This window comes from Schistocerca nitens, chromosome 6, assembly GCF_023898315.1.
Source record: "Schistocerca nitens isolate TAMUIC-IGC-003100 chromosome 6, iqSchNite1.1, whole genome shotgun sequence".
Taxonomy (NCBI): Eukaryota; Metazoa; Arthropoda; class Insecta; order Orthoptera; family Acrididae; genus Schistocerca; species Schistocerca nitens.
In genome coordinates, this window is record NC_064619.1 from 577,822,108 (window position 1) to 577,843,758 (window position 21,651).

General features: G+C 38.2%; 1 protein-coding gene across 1 annotated transcript in view; it reads left to right on the forward strand.

Annotated features, from left to right (window-relative positions):
• Nucleotides 1–328: 328 nt before the first annotated feature.
• LOC126262823 (cysteine protease ATG4B) overlaps nt 329–21,651 on the forward strand; it is a 91,260-nt gene continuing 69,937 nt past the window's right edge. The window contains exons 1-2 of the mRNA XM_049959671.1: nt 329–438; nt 1,317–1,487. Coding sequence (XP_049815628.1) covers nt 1,370–1,487 — 118 coding nt within the window. The 5' untranslated portion in view covers nt 329–438; nt 1,317–1,369. The remainder of the gene's footprint in view (nt 439–1,316; nt 1,488–21,651) is intronic.

Below are 21,651 nucleotides of genomic sequence, written 5' to 3' on the forward strand. Positions count from 1 at the left end.
CTTTGGATCACTAAAACTTCTTGCGATGTTCACTCCTATTTCTCATGGTAAATCACAGGGCGGTTTTTGTCACTGTTATGAGTTATTAACCGTACAAAGTACGGCTTCGTGTTCATGGGATGCAACGCATTTATTACGTTTGTGGGTTCTCAGCGTCTTCTGTTGCACTACATGCCTTCTATTATTCCGATTCATGTAATTTCATGCCTTTTTCCCATTAAGATTATAATCCTGATAAAAGTGATAGCTAACACTTCTCTTTAATTTCTCTGTTTCGGTTACTCGCGAAATTGCGAATGTCGGGTCGATATCAATACTCAGGATCGACAATCGTCTGACGCAGGCAGTAAGCACCTTTGCTGGGATAGGATGTGCCGTGTAATGCAAAGACATAAATATATTATTGCTTTTATACTGATCGGCGAAATTGTTTACAAGGTAATACAAACCATTGGACAAAAGAAAATAAATGTCTATGATTTCTGTTGTAACCAGTGCGATGTCGTTTCCACACGAAAACTTCAATTTAAATGGAACTCTGAAATTTGAAATTGACAGTTCGAAGACGTAAACATAAATCCGCCTCATATGACATATAGTTACATAAATGTTTCGAAAACATGGGTCCGCGACATGTATTGTTAAACGTAACAAGAGACACTCTAGCTGAATCGGTTACATTGTATTAAAGTCTAGGAGGCACCAGGATTCATTGTTCAGACACAGCATTTAGTAATAGCCTAGTTTCATGATAGCGTTGAGAGACGCTGAAAGACAGTGTTGTCCATTATTTGAATGCTTGAGGAGACGGTTTGCGTTCCATGAAATAGCAGTTTTCCGCATAAAGGAAGTTTCAGGAATCTGCAGCATATTAAGATTTTTACGTAATAGTTAATGAAACGCAACAGGTCTAATTTCCTTTCGTGTGCGTTTTCTTTGTACATTAAATGCCAGTAGTGAACATGGCTAACCAATATTACACGGCAGTTCACTACAACAATCAGTATTTACAACCGTAAAGATTTTTTCAGTTGCAAATGTCAATGGTTTTTGTTTTGTGTGGTGTAACTTTAAAAGGGGCGTGACAGCTTGCCCAAAGCATTTTTCATGAGATTAATTTCTCTGTTAAAGGTCCAAATACGGCTATTATTTCTAATACTGCATAGTTTTAAGATGTTTTTGCCATACTTTTATACATGGAGCTATTTTCTCTGCTGCCATGTGATTACTGGAAATTTTTGAAAGGCTGTACTTCAATAGAAAGAGACTTAACATTTCTTTCACTTACTGGTACCATATTTTTTTTCTTGTCATAGGCTGATGATCTGGAGTGAAATAGTGACATTGTCTTATCAAAAACATACCAATCATGGATATGATGTTAGAAGCATACCTCACTCATGATGCGTCACATTTGGATCCAGATGACATACCACAGACAAAAGAAAGTGTGTGGATTCTAGGAAAAGAGTACAAACCACCTCATGGTAAAGACATAACATATAAGTACATATATTGGTAGATAAATAATTACTCTGAAGTGAAAGTGTGACTGAGAGTCGGTTTTGATAATATTTTCCAGTTATATAAAGTATGTAAAAGATTAAATTTTGTAATTGTTTTATTCTTTTTCATACCACATCAGTTTTTTTATTCTGTTTTTGTGTACACTTCCTGGTCTTTCAGCTTTGGGTTCACTGGCACTTTGTGTGTGAAGAGCAGTGCTAAACTGATGTAGTACTTGATTTGAGAATGAAAAAAGATCATTTGATCGCAGTAGAAAACACTCTTCCTTTCAGTTTTCATTTTTGTATTAGAAAAAAGAAATTTAATGATATGCATACTATAGTTATGCGTATTTCAAAAATAGGCCAATAAGTTTGAAATTATGCCAAATAGCAGATAATGACAATAACTATTTATTCCACCTGAGGTATTGCCAACACAAGAATTTTGAGTCCCCATCTTACCATCGTGCTGATACTGGTCTGAACTTATTTCATTTATTTGTCAGTGAGTGTGTACTTTGTGGTTCTCCTCCTCCCCTTCATATCCTTTTGTTGACACAAGTGTCAGAGCGCTCTTCTGATATGTCCCCGTCCAGCTTTGTTTCCTCTCACCCTCGCATCATCATCCTCAGTGATTTGCCATTTCATTTTTATGTTTCCCAACCTTTCCCTCACCTTCCTGAGGAAGGAAGGGGAGGAAGAGATTAGTGTTTAATGTTCCGTTGACAGCTATGTGATTAGAGACTGTGCTGAAGCTGCTATTAACGAAGGATGTGGAAGGAAATCAGCCATGCCCTTTCAAAGAAACCATCCCAGCATTTGCCTGAGGATATTTAGGGACATCATGGAATACCTAAATCTGGATAGCGAGATGGGAATTTGAGCCGCTGTCCTCCCAAAAGCGAGTCCAATGTGATAACCATTTGCTCCATCTCGCTTAGTCTGAGGAAGGATCATGTAGTTTAGAAAGCAAGGATATTGTCATGTAGTTATATATGTGTCTATTAGCCTTACTAAATATTTTGTGCCCTGGAGGTAATTACTGGCCAGCAGATGGGTCTCATAATTATAAAATTTTCTGTGTGAATTTCTCTTTTGACATAGGCCTAATATTTTCAGTCTTTCTCTTCATTGACATTTAATGAAATGAGTTGACATGTAAATCAAACTGTCGAAACCATTAACCAAAACTTAGTCCAACATTATTGGCGAATATGACCTATCCAGTTTTGTGAAATATAGATAGGATTCGATTGCAGCTGTTACAAGATGCAAATTGTTGTTGCAGTAAACCATCAAATATTACATGTGCATTCTATAAATTACTTCCGCTCAATGTCTGACACATTCCTTCAGTGAGCTAATTATTGCATACTTTCTTGCTTCTTGTTAGATCATAAATTCTCCACTTCTTCAGATATCATTGTTGTATTTTTAATTAAGAAAGAAGATGGTGAAAGAGCAAAAAGTGTGAATAATTTTTTGCATAATATTTTTCCAAACTATGAAAACTTTGTAGTTGAGAAGTTGGAGGCAAAGATTGTTGTTAACTTTCACTTAAGTGACGAAATAATGATCAGTGTGGTATGGACCAAAATTTAGTGGTTTGACTTTTCTTTTATTTCAGAAGATGCTGAGTGTTTTATTGACTTAGCCGTCTCACTGGAAAAAATACTGTGGAAAAACCTTGTACATAAAAGTGGGAGGACTGCATCCATAGCTGAATAGTTAGCGATGCTGCCTTCAGTCTGAATGGGTTTGGGTTTGATTTCCAGTGCCTCCTCGGGTTTTTTGTGGTAGGAAGATATTAAACAGAGTTAATCCGCCGTTGTGATGCCAAGTGAGAAGCTGCTTGAAGAAAGAAGTAGCACCATCACCAGGATTCGTCTGCTGGGGAGGGATTGGTGACATGCTAGTCATTTCCTTCTGCCATAACATGCTCCTTGTACTGACTTGTAGGAGGCATTCAGGACAGGCCTAAAGCCTGATTCATAAGTGGTGTTTACATTGTAGAAGTTAGTGTGTTATAGTACCCTCCCTTAAAACATTGGTTGTGGTCACAGACTGATCTGTGATATAACTAGAATTCTACATAAGGCGGGAAGGTGAGATTTCCGGTGAGAGTTGTTGAGGTCAACGAATGTGAAATCAAAGTAAAGTTTATTGTAACAGATGTGCAGTGTAGCCCGTTGTGTATATTTAATGCACTTTTCATGATTACTGGAGACTGGGATACCTCCCGTCTTCTTTGACAACATGTGCACAAATGGACAAACTAAGCCCACTGAAATTAGTGAGACAGCAGTGGTAAAAAGGGGGTTTCGGGCAGGAATAAACTAAAAATTAAATAATAAAAACGATGACACCTTTCAAGACAACACACCGTAGAAAATAATACTCAAAACTGCCAAAAATTAAAACCTGACAAAACCATACACAACACATCTAAGATCACAGTATTCCAATCTCCAGTTAAACTATACAGCTCAGGCCTAGACAAGGATACCAGTAATCCCCCCCACAACCACAGAAGCCGGTATCCCAATCTCCAGTTCACCTATATAGATCACCCTAAAGAATGAAAGTGCACTTATGGTGTCGGCAGCTTTTCTGTTGCATGTTGTAGTTTGTATTTTTATGCGCAGTGAATGATGGGAAGTGAACATGATGAATGATGAGTCATATAGGACAATACGGTCAAACCCATAGGAAAATAGTTTTTAATAACAGTTGTAAGTAGATCAATGTTTTTTAAGTAAATCACAGAAAAAGATAAGTGAATCAATGCCTTTTTTTTAGTGAAATCATGGGAGAAGGTAAATGGATCAGTATTTTAATTTAATCATGGGAGAAAGTAGGTGCATTGGTATTTATTAGTAATAATTGCATGTTCAATATATTAATAAACATTTATCCACTTCCCTCTCTTATGATTGAAAATAAAAACATTGATCCACTTACTCCATAATTACTTATCCACATGACAGTACAATTTAAATTTTATGATATACTCAGTTTTATATGACAGCATTCTTTGCATTATATTCCTTTGTGCCATCATGACTATAGCACACTAAATGACACAATAAAATATCTCACAGATACACTGCCACCACATAATTAAACCACTAGAGCATGCCACCTCTTCACACACCACGCCCTCTACAACAACATTTCACTTCCAGTCCAAAACACACACACTTTGGCTCAATGACATCACACAACAGTTCGCAGCACAGCAAACCTATGTCACTGGTCAAAGCAGACAAATGTCCTACTACCAAGTATCCCACTTTTCTGTACAAAGAATTATAACTACAAGATCAAATCAGAAAAGTTGTATTAATTAGATAAAACTCCAATGATTTACCAGGTAACTAAATTAAATGCATCTGTGTTCATAGTCAATGTAAATTTTAAGATGAAAAGGTGATTTATTATTGTTATTAGTTGAAGAATTGGAGGCCAGTTTGTTGTTAGTAAGCAATGCATGGTAGAATGGAAAGGCTAGGTTCAAATACAAAATTGTCAGTTTGGTTTACCTTCTGTTATGAAATGTGCCATAGAAAACTTCATCTTCCAGACAAAAAGTTGCTTCTGTTAGTCATTCATAATGGGAAGGACCTTACATGGTATACAGCCTCAGTAAAGTAACTTCTAAAGAAGCAGCAACTACTGCACAATAGGTGTAAAACAAAAGACAGTACTATAGATATGTTAAATGAAATATGTTTGGCAATTCAGAGGGCAATACATGAAGCCTTCAATAAGTAACATAGCAGAGTCTTATTGAAAAACCTCTCAGAAACACTGAAGAAATTATTGTCATATGTAAAGGTTGTTAGTGACACCAGAGTTAGTATTGACACATCCATAAATGACACTGGAACTGAAATTGAGAGTAGCAAAGCAGAAGTGCTGAACACACTTTTCAGATGTTCATATATAGAGAGACAAAAGTATTGCCACAGTTTAGTACCGCACCACTACAAAGGCAAGTGATATAGATATTAGTGTTAGTGGAGATGAGAAAGTGCTTAAATTGCTAAAACTGAGAAAGTGTCAAAGGTCCAGTAGAGTTCCTTTTTGTTCTCTCTATACCTTTTTGTTCTCTCTATATAAATTGTGACCTGGCTAACCCAGCATAGGTTCCTTAAACAGATTAGTTGGAAGAAAGCACTGGTCACACCTGTCAACTACCAGGTTGGCAGATGAAATCCACAAAACTGCCACCCAGTATCATTGATATCCTTCTGTTATAGAATCCTAGAACATATTCTGAGCTCAAAAATAAAGAGGTATCTCAAACAGACTGACCCGCACAATGCCAACCAGCAAGGTTTAAAAAAACAACGGACATGTGAATACCAGTAAATTTTTTTTTTTTGCATCACATACTGAAATTCATGGTTTCAGATAATCAGTTAGATGCAGTATTTATTGACTGCCTAAAATTAATTGAGTCAGCTCCACACCACTAGCTATTAACAAAACTTTGATTATTTGGGGTATCAATAGAAATTAGGGACTTTAGTCCGATTAAAATTACTTGATAGTTGACATCTGTCATTTCCCACTACAGTGTTGCAACATTGGCTGCTGGCTACCACTCCGTTATATGTGGCATGGAAACAGGGCAGGTCACTTCACATATGCCGTTAACGTGTAATGTGGAGCAATGTTGGAATTGCGAGATTCTCTGTCAACAGCTGATTTTAAGTGACCAGTGACAGAACTGCACCAGACGACACTTTTTGTAGCCCTGAATTTAAACTTGTGTACTTTGTGATGTGCAATTTATCTGAGAAAACGATGGCCAACAGTGTGCAGCGACTGAAGCTCAGCTCTGCGAGCAAACTCAAGACAGAAAAATTCAGTTTCAGCACTGAAAAGCAAACTGTAATTTCTCATTGTCAATGGTTACTTGAAACTATATTCAGGCTGTTTACCCGAGCTCCCGCACTACGAACCAATTAGCAGTCTTCGTTGGCAGTTGGTTGTAGACTATATGTAATATAGACGGATTCCAAATGAAAAAATAATGATAGAAAGACAAAAAAGAGCAAATAGAAAAGTCAGTATGATGATGAAAATACATGGCAAAGAATTACCAAAAAAACACATTTAAACCAGTTACCTGAATAAAAATAATAATCAAATTATTTTAATTAGATTCAGCAATAATAAAGTTTTGCTACATTTGACAAGAATCATACCTATGCCATTTTACATGTGAGGTATATGCACTAATCATTTCACCATGCCACAACACTGGTTTAAGTAGTTAGATTTTTGACTGTTCTGACCCAGTTGCAACAATCAATTGCAGCCTTCAAAAATTCAGCTTCACACAATATTGTGTGAAGCTTACCTAATGTAAGCTGATCCCTGTTATTATGGTAACTGTATACGAGGTCTGTTCAAAAAATCCACATAATTTTTCTTCGCTTACCTTTTACTTATTGTGCATGGTCTACTTCGAAATACTCTGCTACACAATTTATCATTGCAAACCTTCGTCCTTTCAATGGGGTTTTCAATTTTGGAAATTAAAAAAAAAAAAAGCTGCATGTTTGGAGAGTACGGAGAATGAAGCAGCACAGTGATTCTATTTTTTGTGTAACAGTTGTGCAGCAACAGGGATGAATTTGTGGGTGCCTAATTGTGATGCAAGAGCCATGGGATGAACTTGGCGACAACGCAATACATTCCAAGATGCTGTGTTGGGATTGCGTGACATGATCCAATTGAAATGTTACATTTTTCTGCAATCTCTTGGACAGTCTCAATCTTCAATTGGCATGCACAACTCGCTGGTGTTCCTGACATGAACGTTGTCAGTAGGTGTTAAAGGGCGTCTTGAACGAGGGTCATCTTTAACTTCTGTTCGGCCACTTTTAAACCGTGTGAACCATTCATAACACCAAATACAGCTTAAGCACTCATCACCGTAGGCTTCTCGTATCATTTGATGTGACTCTGTAAAGATTTTCTTGAGTTTCATGTAAAATTTAATGCAGACATGTTATTCCTCTAACTCTGCCATCTCGAATTTCACAAAGTGTGTGCAAAACATTCTACTCAATACAGTACAGAACAATAACTAACAGACATACAACAATGAAACTTCCAGCAGTTAAACATTAAATATAGGTATCTGCAGGGATGCCAACTGCATTTCACTCCAACACACCATTGATGTTACAAATGTTCCATAATTTTTTCGACAGACTGCTTATGTAATGCTGAATCGCATCTTGTATGAAAGAATCCAGTCATGTGTGATGAAATATGGAATAAAAGTGCTAGAGGCATGATTCGTCATCCAAACACATCAAGAAAGAATCCTGGATAAGGAACTGGATGTGAACTGACCAACTGTTGTGGCAGTTCGGCAACAGTGAACAGTTTGGGTGTGATGTTGAGCATTCTGATTGGAAGAAACCAGCTACAACGTATAAAGTGTCAACTATCAAGTAATTTTAATTGAACTTCAGATTGAGAATTTTTGCAGATATGCAGTTATATATAGTGCTGCTCATTAAAATTGCAACACTGGAGTGGATTAGGAAAAAAAGAAAATATGGATTGTGCTGTACAGTATAGTATAGAAAGAATACATGATGAAATTTGTAGATGTTTTTGGTAATACAGGCAATGTGACCGTCTTGCCGTTGAGAGGGTACATCATGAATGCCTCAAAGATAGGGGACAACCACTTTTAACAAATCAGAAATTTAATGCCTACTTTCGAAATTACCAGCTATATGAACCACAGGTGGTCATATTGTTACACAGTAGCGCCCCTTACTATCATGCCAGATGCCGGGCCCATATGATGACAAATGCAGTCTAGCAAAGTTTTTTTTTTTTTCTTTTTCTACCCCCCCCCCCCCCCCCCCCCAACCCCAGGGTGTCCTACGTAGATATGCCCATCATGATGCTGTACACAGAACTGTGACGTGTCTGAAAAGATGACATGATGCCACTCCAATGTCCAGTTTTGCCGCAGAGTGCACGTGGTCAGTGTGCCTCTGCAGTCGCACCACCCGAAAGTGCAAAAACAGATTACATACTGCAATCTGTTGTGATCCAGTCATCAGTGTCAATAATTCTTTTGCTTCAAACAAACTCATTTCCTGACTCAAAGTATGTGACATGTCTTTATGGTCCTGCGTGACCAAGCAGACATGATCTCATTGTTAGCTGGCATTAGTCGGGCGCCACTGTCGAGACCCTGGATGACAATGAGTATGGTCCTTCTGAACTGATGAATTCTGTATTCTTGTGACAGTAGGAGAAACCAGATGAGTGCGAGCAAAAGTATCATGGAATGATAAACCTTGTCTGATAGGTCACGACCTTGCAAATCTCACAAACAATCGACATTCAGATGTGATAGTGCATAAACTTTCCTTGCATCTAGAATGCAAATGGAGTTACTCCTATGTACTTTTTTGCTGTTCTGCTGTACACAACAAATCATTTGTGTATCCAAGCATTACAGCACTTCAAGACAGTTGTTATAACCAACCGTGTATAATGAGATGATATAAAAATAGCTACACTACTATTCAGTCAGATCTTGATAAGATTTCAAAGCAGTCCAAAGATTTGTGACTAGCATAAATGTTCAGGTATGTTAATTTTTGTGATTCATGAAACACAGAAATATAGTATCCTACAACCACAAAATTAGTAAGTCATGATTGGAATCAGTCAGCTGGTACAAATACTGAGATGTAATAATTTGTGGGGATATGATATGCAATGACCATACAGATTCAGGCATAAGTAAAGCAAGTGGCAGAGTTTGTTTCGTTGGTAGGATACTGAGAAAATGTAGTCAACCTACAAAGAAGAGTACTTGCAAAACACTTGTGTGACTCAACGTGGAGTATTGGTAGAGGGTCAGTTCATGTGAAATCACAAATTTTCATGATTTTTATGTACAGTGGTAGTACAGGGTGACAATTATTGAACTATATGAAAAAATGTAAATTAGTTACAAACTACGATGTGCACACATGTTATTCAACGTGTAAACATCACTACATATATTCAGATTTAGATTATGACATGTTCGATTTGCCTGCCATCATTGGCAATGACGTGGCGCAGATGAATAGCAAAATTCTATTCGACCCGCTGAAGTGTCAGAACGGCTATGCTGTTGATGCCTTGCTGAATGGCTGTTTTCAGCAATTGTTTTAGGATTATTGCTGTACACCTTGTCTTTAATATTGCCCCACAAAAAGGAGTCGCATGTCTTCAGATCCAGAGAATATGACAGCCAATCGAGACCCACACCAGTGACCTCTGAGTGTTCCAGAGCCAATGCTGTCCCCAAAGTGCTCCTACAGGACATTAAACACTCTCCTGCTTTGGTGGGGCTAAACTCCGTCTTGCACGAACCACATTTTGTCGAAATCAGGGTCACTTTGGATAATGGGGATAAAATCATCTTCCACAACCTTCATGTACCGTTCAGTAGTCACTGTGCCATCAAGGAATATCGCACCAATTATTCTGTGACTGGACATTGCACACCACACAGTCACCCGTTGAGAGTGAAGAGACTTCTGGATTGCGAAATGAGGATTCTCAGTCCTCAAAATGTGCCAATTTTGCTAGTTGACGAACCCTTCCAAGTGAAAGTGGGCTTCATTACTAAACCAAATTATACTAATTCCCACCATGCCCCGCGATAAACCGTGCAACTTGAATGTCCTAACACAAACTGTTCAGAAGTTATGACAATTTTATTTCATATAGTTCAATAATTGTTAACCTGTAGCAGTTGTGTGCATGAAAAACCACAAAATGAATTTTTTTTTGGATCTTTTATTTTTGAGTTATTCATTTTTAGTTTCCAAATGATACAATTTTTGTCACTGTTGAAACCTGAAAATGGCCATATCTCAAAAACTAGTTGCTTTAGAGGCCTAAAATTTGTACCAATTTATTCAGTTTCTTACAAGCTTTAAAAATACACTCTATTCATGGAAGTGCTAAAATTTTCACAAACAGCTACAATACAAGTTTTTCACTTTAAGTCAGCAAACTTGAGAATCCAATTTGGATCTATGGATAGTTTGATTTGAAAAGTGTGAACACTTCCTTTGAATTTCCTAAAATTAATTGTTTTTAAATGTACGCAGGATTGCCAGCACCATCTTTCTGAACTAGCCTGCATACAAAGTGCACTTGATACAGTCGACAAATCAAATTGCAGTGAAACAAAATTTATTTCAACCTCTTCTCATTGGAACACCTAATGAAATTTGGCACCAAGAATTGTGTAACTTGCATACATATTTTTTTAACACAAAAAATCAAATTTTGAAATTTTTAAGAATTTAAAAAAGGTTGCTTTGAGAAAAAATTGCCATATTTTTAATGTTTGTAAGAAACTGGATAAATTGGTCCAAATTTGAGGCCTGTAAGTCAAATAGTTTTTGATATATGGTCATTTTGTTTTCAAAATGTGATGGAAATTTCACAATTCCAGAAACTTTAAAAATTAATAATTCAAAAATGAAACACACAAAACCATAATTAATTTTGGATTTTTCCGAGTTTTGATATGTGGAATAAAATTACAAAATTCAAAATCATTAAAGTACAATTTTTTAAAATATTGATATGACCTTCAAGTGTGTGGAATCCATACCAGATAGATATTTCAGGTATATTTGGACGTATACAAATAAAGGCAGCAAGAATAGTTTGTCTGACTCATGAGTTACATGATAGAACCTTATTATTTAATAGGAAGTATCCTCCTGTGGCAATTCATTAAGACATACTGGGTGGTTATAATTAAACCTTCTCTATTTAATACATTATAACATGTAAACTAATCACTGTATGAGCCCCAAACTTGATAGCATTAATGTCAAGTACGTGGGGGAGAGAAATAATGCAGAATCAATTCAGTTGAAACACTTTTAATGTACTGTTATGGTTTATCATACCGCTACATACTGGTACCATTACTGCTACAAAAGGAGCTCAATATGGCACCCACCAGTGCCAGAAGAGTCTGAAAGCACAGGATTGCATTCTGCACAGCAGTACAAAGCATGTTCTTAGGTACGCCGGCTACCTCTCTTGATATGCTGAGCTTCAGATCAGCACATGTGTGAATGCTTCTCTGGTAAACCCTGTCCTTCAGATAGCCCCACAACCAGAAATCACAGGGTGAGAGATCAGGTGATCGTGCCGGCCCCCTCCTGCATGAAAACTGTTGAGTTCAATGCGTCTCTCTCCTGTAAAGTGGGTATGACATGCTGGCAAAGTATATCGCAGTAACGCTGGCCACCCACACTGCATGACTTTGATCCTTGAGTGCTAATCTGTTCAAAAAAGAGTAGGCTAATGATGAATGTACCTGTGAACCCGCACCATACGGTGATATGTTCACCATACAGAGGTACTTCATGCACAGTGACTGGAGATTAAGATCCCCACACTTGGTAATTCTGTGTATTCACCTCACCCATCAGAGAAAAATGAGCTTTGTCTGTCTATGGGATGGTCCAGGGATGGCCCTTGTCAACTTCATTCCTTGTGAGAAACTAGAGAGTGAAGTCAACACACCATTGTGCATCCTGTGTGCAAGCTGGTGTATGACACGGATCTTGTACAGATACCATTTGAGAATTGTTCGAAGCACCTTCCATACAGTGGACCACGGGATGTTCAACTGTCGTGATACAGCACATGCACTGCATGATCATCGGGAATTGTACACAGCATTGTCTGCCATAGCAACAGCGATTTCATCAACCACCTGTGGTGCAACCTGTCATCGCCATCTTCCCGGAGTGACACCCGGTTCTCCAGTTGGTTTGAACGACTTCTCATCATGCTCTGCACAGCAGGTGGAGAAAGCTGACCCTTCTGTAACCCATTCAACTGGTGATATTCTTGAAGTGCAGCTGCCATATTACTGTTGTTTTGATAACAGAGCTTCACCAATAATGCCATGCTCCTTTTGTCCAAGCTCATGTTGACACACCACCAAGTGCACTGCAACTGGTCAGATGTGTGACTGTGAATCATGATGGCTGATCACAGTACCTGGTGGCCATTGTTGGAACTGGATGGTGGTTCTGCGACACGTGAAAATTGTGCACTCCATACTTTGGACATTAATGCTACCAAGTCTGGTACTCGTATGGTAATTAGTTTCTGTGTTATAATGTTTTAAATAGGGAAAGTTTATTATAGCCACCCGGTATTATTCGGTATAACCATAGTCATTCATGGTAAACAGAATGAATACAATACATAGCAGATGTTACATAGTGTTGATGATTAGGATGTAGGATCACGTGAAGGCTGCGAAACTTCTTGGTATCATGATTGATAACTAATTAACCTGAAAAGAATGCATTGCACATATGTATGGAAAACTTGCACATGTTGTATATCACTTAAAACATTAAAAATGCAGTACCAACAGGTTTTCTTGATGGTGTACCATGCAAATCAGTTACAGGTTACAGTTTTGCGACCACTCAGAAATCTGTGTTTCCTGGTACTCCGATAGAAGACAGTTACAATTCAACACCAAATAAGAACCAGGACCATTGCAAACCTTCCTTTATCCATCTAGGAGTAGTGACTATCCTTAGTCATTATGCCTTCAACTGCCTCAGTTATGACAGGAAAGCAAGAAAACAAACTTTAGTATGCAGCTTGAAATCCACAGTTACAATGATAGTAAAGAGAGAAATTTTAGAGACATCACAAGTTACTAGTTGTCAAAATCCATGGCAGCTTCAAGTATTGGCACTGAAAATGTTTATTGTGTTGCTTCCTGAAGTACCACAGTTGCTGCAGGAAAAGTTTAAATTGAAAATTCAGACTACTCTGAGACAGCAGCCTTTGTATTGAATTCATGTTTTTTGTTTACATTTTCTATTAACGTATTTATATTTTGTTTTACTTATATTCCCAGTTGTATTATTCCTAAAATACAAGATAGATGCAATCTGTAGGGTCATGAGTGGTGAATTTGAAAAGTTTGGTAATAAACATGGAATTTTTGTTTCAGTCACTGATTGAGGTGGTACAGTATTTAGTGCACAGGACTCGTATTTGGGAGGAACTAGCTTCCCAGTCCCTCTGACCATACAAATGTAGGTATTTTGTAGTAACCCTAAATCAATGAAAACATATACCAGAAAGATTCCTTGGTCACATTTAATTGTCTTCCTTCTCTGTCTTCCATCCCCTTTGTCCAAGCCGAGCTTGTATTCTGTCTTTGATTACCTCAATGTCAAGGTGTTGAGCTGCAATATATTGGTTTGATGCATAAGTTCATAGCGTTTTCTGTAAGTTTAATAAACACTACAGATACACATAACAGAGACATTAGTCATCAATAATATATTCTCCTTCACTATTTACGACAGACTGCCAATGTTGGGGTAACTTTTCAATTCCACAACTGTAGAAATCACTTCGTTTTAAGACAAAGATCTCCTCGAGCCATATTCGGGGTGCATTTTCATCCAGAAAGCATGCTGTACACAATGATGGAATGAGCACATTTCATCACATTTGCTAGTCCTTGATACACTGACATTGATCATTGTGGGGTTAATGCATTTATATGATCTTCACCAAACCCCGAAGGTCGTCTTGAACGTGGAGGGTCACTAATGTCAAAATGATCCTCCTTAAAACCAGAAAACCACTTTCTTGCCATGCTGTGTCTGTTGACATTATGTCTGCACAAGACACAAATGTTTCTGGGTGCCTCTACTGCTCTCGCCCCTCTTTTAACTCGAACAGAAGAATTTGTCAGAAATGCTCCGATTTTTCAAATTGGCACTCCATTTACTAGCATCTACAGCTCCACTCACTATCTCCAAATCACAATACATAAACTCAAATAGCAACAGTGAACTACAAATAAAAAATGACAGTTGATAAATAAACCCATGCAACTGGAATACCAATATGCAAAACAAAAATGCTTTGACCCTATGCACCTATCTAATATTGTGGCATAGGTTGTCAGCATATGTGAGAATTCCCATCAGATGTAGAAGTTCTTTGAACACAAATTTCAGCCTTAGGGTACATTTACACTGGGATACATTTATCGCGACATGTATGAGCGACATGTCAATTTGACATGTAGCGATTCATCACCTCATACAAAAATTCACAGAACTTGTATGCGGGCTCTCGAGCTCATACATGTCGCATATACATTTCGTATATCGCTTTTTGGCCATATACGCGACATGTATGAGCGACATTTGAAGAACTCGCACATGCGCAGTACTATCATTTCCTGTCGTCTTGTCACCTGCCGCTTATTTTGACGATTAGCGCACGCATAGTACCAGGCTCTTTGGTGGCTGTTTGAGTTTTGGAGGTGCCGATTGTCGTTGTGTTGTGTAGGTATTTGTGTATTGTGTCGTGTGTTGTGCCCGCGTGTAATACTTTAAAATTTGCCATGACTTCTTGGTCTAAACAAAATACACTGAATTTTATAGAGGCATCCCTGTATATGGGATGTGAAACTAGGAGACTATAAGAACACTCAGAAAAGGTACAACGAGTGGGAGGAAATTGCTAAGGCATTTAACGTGTCTAGGAAGGAATGTGAGGACAAGTGGCACAATTTAAAAAAACCAATATAGTCACGAGTTAGCGAAAAGGAAGAGCAGCAAAGGAACTGGAAGTGCTAAAAGCAATGTGCACCACTCTACATGGTATGCTTTTGAAAGTATGCAGTTCATAAGAGACAATTACAAACCACTCTCTCATAGGAGCACACATGAAGTAGTACCAGTAAGTAAATTTGTTGTATTATTTTATTAATCATATATTTGGCAACATTTTTTTTGTGCTAATGCTTTACATAATGTGAATATTTACAATTATTTACAATTTCACTGAAAAACATGATTCTCCATACTGCTATGGTTTGAAGTCCTGAATACTGCAGAAGAATAGAGCATATTCCTTTATGTCATCGTTTAACAATGATGTGGAACTTATTTTCCATACTGCCATGGGATGGAGCCCTGAATGCTGCAGAAGTATTCAGCATATTCTCTTCTGTTGTTATTCAGCAATGAAGTTCTTCGGCCAGTTCTGGGCAGTGGCTCCAGCACAGTAGGGGTGTCCCTCCAGGACCCAGGTATTACGTTGCCATCATCTCCCTCTCTATTGTATGTTCCTGCTGGACAATACCTTTGAGATTTTCTGTTTTGAAGAAAATTATGTAAATAAACACAGGCTGGTGCCACCACTGTAGCCTTTTCTGGACTGAGAAGCATTTGCTTCCTCAGCACTCTGTAAACAGCACTTATAATCCCAAATACATTTTCTATTACTCTTCTTGCTCTGCATGCTCTATAGTTAAAAATACGTTGCCAACCGTTTTTTTCATGCAGACCTGGAAATGGTTCCAAAATATTTTCCTCTAGGCCAAAGGCTTCATCAGCGACGAAAACATATGGAACAGGCTTGCTCCTACCAGGAAGAGGAGTTGATGGTGGTATATTTAGAGTTTTGGTATCTAACGTTTTGTAAAATGTGGTGTCTTTAAGGACACCACAATCTGAAATCCTCCCCTGTGTGCCAACATCAGCATAAATTATTCTATAATTAGCATCAGCAATTGCTAGCAAAACGATACTGAAGTGCTCTTTATAATTAAAATAAACTGTTCCACTGTTGGGTGGTGCCACAATGTCAATGTGCCCCCCCATCTATAGCTCCCAAACACCTGGGGAAATTCCATTTTTCTTCATATTCTTTGGCAATTTTCAGCCATTCCTCTTCAGTAGCAGGAAGCTGGAAAGAAAATTGTTACTTTTTTAATTTAATTTACGGATGGACACTCAAAAAATTCTCAATACATTAAGATACTTTGATTATAATGTATGTATAACATACAGCTCACTTTGCCTTAGAAATGTGTTATGTATTTTAAAGGTCATGGAAGCCCCAGCCACAGATGGAGATAGTGAAGGAGAAGGAGAAGGAAGCATTAGTTTCCCTTTCGATGTAACAGAAATGGAGGAGATGACATTTGCCATGCCCCCACAAGACATTGTGGAAGTGGAAACCACTCCAGTCATCTCTGTGCCTCCACATGAAAGTGGCTCTGCAACCGTGTCACCCTGTACCACTCCAAGTCCGAGTGGAAGTGGTAGATCAAGTGCACTGAAGAGAGCCAGGAGAGACCTGGATGAAGACAGAGAAGGTCTTTTACAGACCTTAAGAAAAGTTGGTGACAATTTAGTAGGCAGAAAAAGGGACCAGTTTACCCACTTGGGTGACTTTGTCGCCAATAAGCTCAGATTTCTTTAGGAAAATGGCCATACTAGAATTATGGCAAGACTTGAGAATGGAATATACAGATGTTTGCAGGAGGCAAACGATGAACTAATAGATGCAAATGCAACATAATTTATGGATTCTTTAAAAACATGTATAAATGTTGAAATATGCATGTCATGTGCTGTCAAGTACTACTTAATAAAACTAAATACAAATTAATGTTGTTGGATATCTTTACTGTGCAGAAAGTGTCCTCAGAAATTGTGATGTTGTATTACTGAGTGAAGCATGTCAGTCGTTCCAAAGATTTAAAAGCTAACCCATTTCAGCAAAATTTGAGAAATTTATGGTGCAAAATGTATGTGCCATTTGTATGTACCCTCGTCCGCTCGTTAAAAGTAATTGTCCTCGTAAAACAATGATTTCATGACAAAACATTTGCATTGTTGCGCGATTGATAATGCCAACATCTCACACACGATTGTCGGCATTAGCATCCGTTGTCAACATTATCACGCGAGGCTGCCGGAAAAATAGCAAAAAATTGATATACGTGCCAGATACATGAAAAAATGATATAATGTATTACATACTCTGATATATATAAAACTTTTACCTTCACTTCTTGGGATAAAACTTGCACAGTGGCCTCACAAACATGAAGAATAATGTTGCATATGGCCCTTTTTGATATTCTATGCAGATACATTAACGTCGGAAAGGAATCCCCAGTGGCCAAAAAACAGTGTGTTACTGCCAGCTGATCCTCTGGTGGAATTGCTTCCCGAAAGTTTGTGTTGGTTTTGGACACAAGAGGAGCCACAAGAGATAACAAACTGTGGAAATCCTCCATACTCATCCTAACATAATTTCTAAAATATGCACCATCCTCTTAGTGTTAATTCCTGAACGAGCATTGCGTAAGCTCCGTGAGTAGTGCGTTTGCGAAGAAACTCTCTCTGCCACCATTGCCACCATCTGTGCTTCCTCCGCCTTTTCTTCCTATCATCTTCCAAAAGAGCAAATGTACCAGCACATAAAAATGTGAAATCTTCCAAATTGTCGTCGGAAGCCATCGCACAGTGATACAAATTAACCAGTGTAAACGCACGCTCATACATGTATGAGGTTGATACTTGTCAACTCATACAAGTCGCGATACATGTCGCAAAGTCGCATATACATGTATCTCATACATGTGCCGATACAAATCGCAGTGTAAACGCACCTTTATATAGTAGAGTATTTCCCTGTGAACATTCTTGTGTGACTTTACCAACTGTTCACTTGTAATGGCACTGATGTAGTGTATACCATTATAAATGTGCAGGACACTCCAAATTCCATTAGATATCACCATAATTTGTTGAAAGCCCCAGCATCAACATGCTTAGATTAGTTATGTTGATGAGTCCCATATCCCTTTTTAACCATCATACGTGGACAGTTCCCATTTGAACCCATTCTAGTGAGTACTGTGACCATTCAGTACACATTGTTTACTGAAAGTTTTATACTGCAGGATTTCTCTTACTTTTGCCATGTAGCTCTACAAGTATGAAGCTCAGTCAGATTTTTCTAATATCTCTTCACTTTAGCGATATGCAGACAGACTCGGAGAGTTTTGGTGATATTATCTGTGTGGCAGATTGTTCCACTTTTGGCTGCTGTGACTCCAAGGGTGGCAGCAAATGTGTCACATGGAATAAATAGTAGTTGTTCCAGTACAGGAAATAAATATGTGGTGTGGTGTAGTGGGATTGGCTGTTCATACCTTGTTATTAAAATTTCTGTATGCTGATCCTCAAATACAACTATTACTTCTTTTTCTGAACCTGCAATTAGATTTGCGACTGTAGTTGTGTGTGGTGTTGCTTAAGATGATTTTGGCTTTATTCATTGGTATTGATTTCAACTCACATTATTTGTGTCATAATGTTTTCTCTTTACAGTGTTTGTAACCATTCACTTAATATCAATTTTGGCTTCCACATGCTGACTGGTTTGTAGCAGTGACGTGCTTAGTATGTGCCAAGCTGTGACACAAAATTTTTCATAACATCAGATCTTTTCTGCAAAATTCACACCAATCAATGAATGATAAATCCATTAAGAGCCCACATTACATATAGGCTGTCTTTTATTCCACCTCATTGGAGAGAATCGGCACCTATTGTATTCATACCATTTGTTACTGACATGCTGCACATTTCAAGTGTCCAGTCTGTAACTGATATTTGATAAGGCTAAGATAGTTAAGCAAGCTGACCAGCAAGGGATTAATTTGAAATAGTGTGACCAATAAAATGTCTCATATGTACAGAGCAACACCATTTCAGTCTACAGCAGAACCAGATGAAAAACTCTTAACTATATGGTAGCCACCACAGCATCTAGCTTAATAATTTGTATCCCTATACATCCAGACATACAAGACACCTTTATGGTGCCACGTACACAAACTGTACAAAAAAAAAAGCAAGTTACAGGTTGCACATTCAGTGCTGCTTGTCCACCTCATTTTACATGTAGCTCGATCCTAAGTTTTTATGCGCAATACCAGACCACAAGCATTATATCGTGTCATTGCTTGTGCTTTAGAACTACTGTATTATACAGGGTGATTCAAAAAGAATACCACAACTTTAGGAATTTAAAACTCTGCAACGACAAAAGGCAGAGCTAAGCACTATCTGTCGGCGAATTAAGGGAGCTATAAAGTTTCATTTAGTTGTACATTTGTTCGCTTGAGGCGCTGTTGACTAGGCGTCAGCGTCAGTTGATGCTAAGATGGCGACCGCTCAACAGAAAGCTTTTTGTGTTATTGAGTACGGCAGAAGTGAATCGACGACAGTTGTTCAGCGTGCATTTCGAACGAAGTATGGTGTTAAACCTCCTGATAGGTGGTGTATTAAACGTTGGTATAAACAGTTTACAGAGAATGGGTGTTTGTGCAAAGGGAAAAGTTCTGGACGGCCGAGAACGAGTGATGAAAATGTAGCACGCATCCAGCAAGCATTTGTCTGGAGGGGGCCATATTGAACATCTCTGAACTTGTTTTTGAGTGAAAAAAAACCTTTTTAAATACTCTTTGTAATGATGTATAACAGAAGGTTATATTATGTTTCTTTCATTAAATACACATTTTTAAAGTTGTGGTATTCTTTTTGAATCACCCTGTACTGTGTGCACATAGCCTAGAAATCTATGTACTTAAAGAAATTAAGGTTAAGACTGTCAATGAAATCATCTTTAGATATTTCACTACCTAGACCAGTTTAGATCCTCACACTGTCCCCTGTTGTGTCTGTGGCTTCACTTCTACGAAGACAAACTTCACAGAGGCCTTCCTACATAGAGGGGATGGACAAAAACATGGAAACACCATAAGAAATGCATGTGTGAACACAAATGCAGATGCTAGCCAAGCCTGCATGTTGCACTGTTGTATTTGTCCATGAACAGCATTGCAAGTGTCATTCATGGGCAGAACAGTGTTCTGTGTAGTTGAGAGTGCATTATGTTAGAGCTCAGGGTATTTGAACATTGGCAAATTGTTGGTGATCGTATGGTGGATGCTTTCGTTACCAATGTAGCTTAAATTTTTGCTATTTCAAGAGGCAACATATCGGAAGGTTTATACCGCACACAAAACATCAACTGCTAAGTCACATTGTAGCCAAAAGTGTGTGCTCAGCCAAAAGTGTTTGCTGAATGATCATGGCAGATGGTCATTGAAGAAGATTATGACAAAAAATAAGAGCATGACAGCTGGAGTAGTTACAGCAGGACTTAATATCACACTCACAAACCTTTCAGCGCCGAAACAACACAAAGGGAGCTCCACAAGCAGGGAATTGCAGAGCAAGCTGGAATTACAAAACCACTCATCAGTGATGCAAATGTGCTGAAGCCAGAAACCCGGACTATGGAGCAATTGAAGATTATTTTTTGGTCAGATGAGTCTTCTTTCACACTGTTTCCAGCTTCTGGCTGAGTTTACATCCCAAGAGTGAAACATGATGGGGGTTCAGAGATGGTTTGGGTAGTCATATAATGGTATTTTATTGACCCCATGGTCACTGTGCAAGGTCGCATACTGCCAAGGATTATGTAACTATTTTGACCAGTCAGGTCCATCCCATGTTACAGTGTTTGTTCCTTGATAGTAACACTGTCATCTTGGAACAATTCCAAGATGACATGGCCTCTGTTTTAAAATGCTCCTGAGAACCATATAGGACCTGTGTTTATCCATTCTGAGATGACCGGAAGCCAACAGCTTTCCTACACCACATTAGGTATGGTTATGTGTTGTTTTTATGGTGTTTTCATATTTTTGTCCACCCACTGTACCTTGCTGTACTTGCAGTTCGCATACAAATGGCACAGTCATAGCCTAGAAGTTGTTCAGAGATAAACCTACCTCTTACAGTGGACTGTCAGCTATTGTGTAACATCCCAACAGATTAAAACTACATAAAAATTATGTGAAGATAGGATAGTAGAAGAGAGATACTGTGGGAATTGAAGCTGTGAAGGCATTTCTCGAGCTGTGCCTTGATAGCTCAGTTGAGAAGAATATTGTGTACTGACAACAAGGATCTGGGTGCAAGTCTTAGTCCAGTGTACTTTATTATCTGTCATGGAGTCTCCTTTTAATAAATATCATACATATTCAAATAGGGGTTCCTATAATTCCATGAAACTTCATGTTCCATCTTTTAGACCATTTTCACCATGTCCCCTTTTGGTATATATTCTGTGTGTGTTATTAGTATATATGTTTATTCATTAAATGATGCTCATATTTTGTAAAATGCTG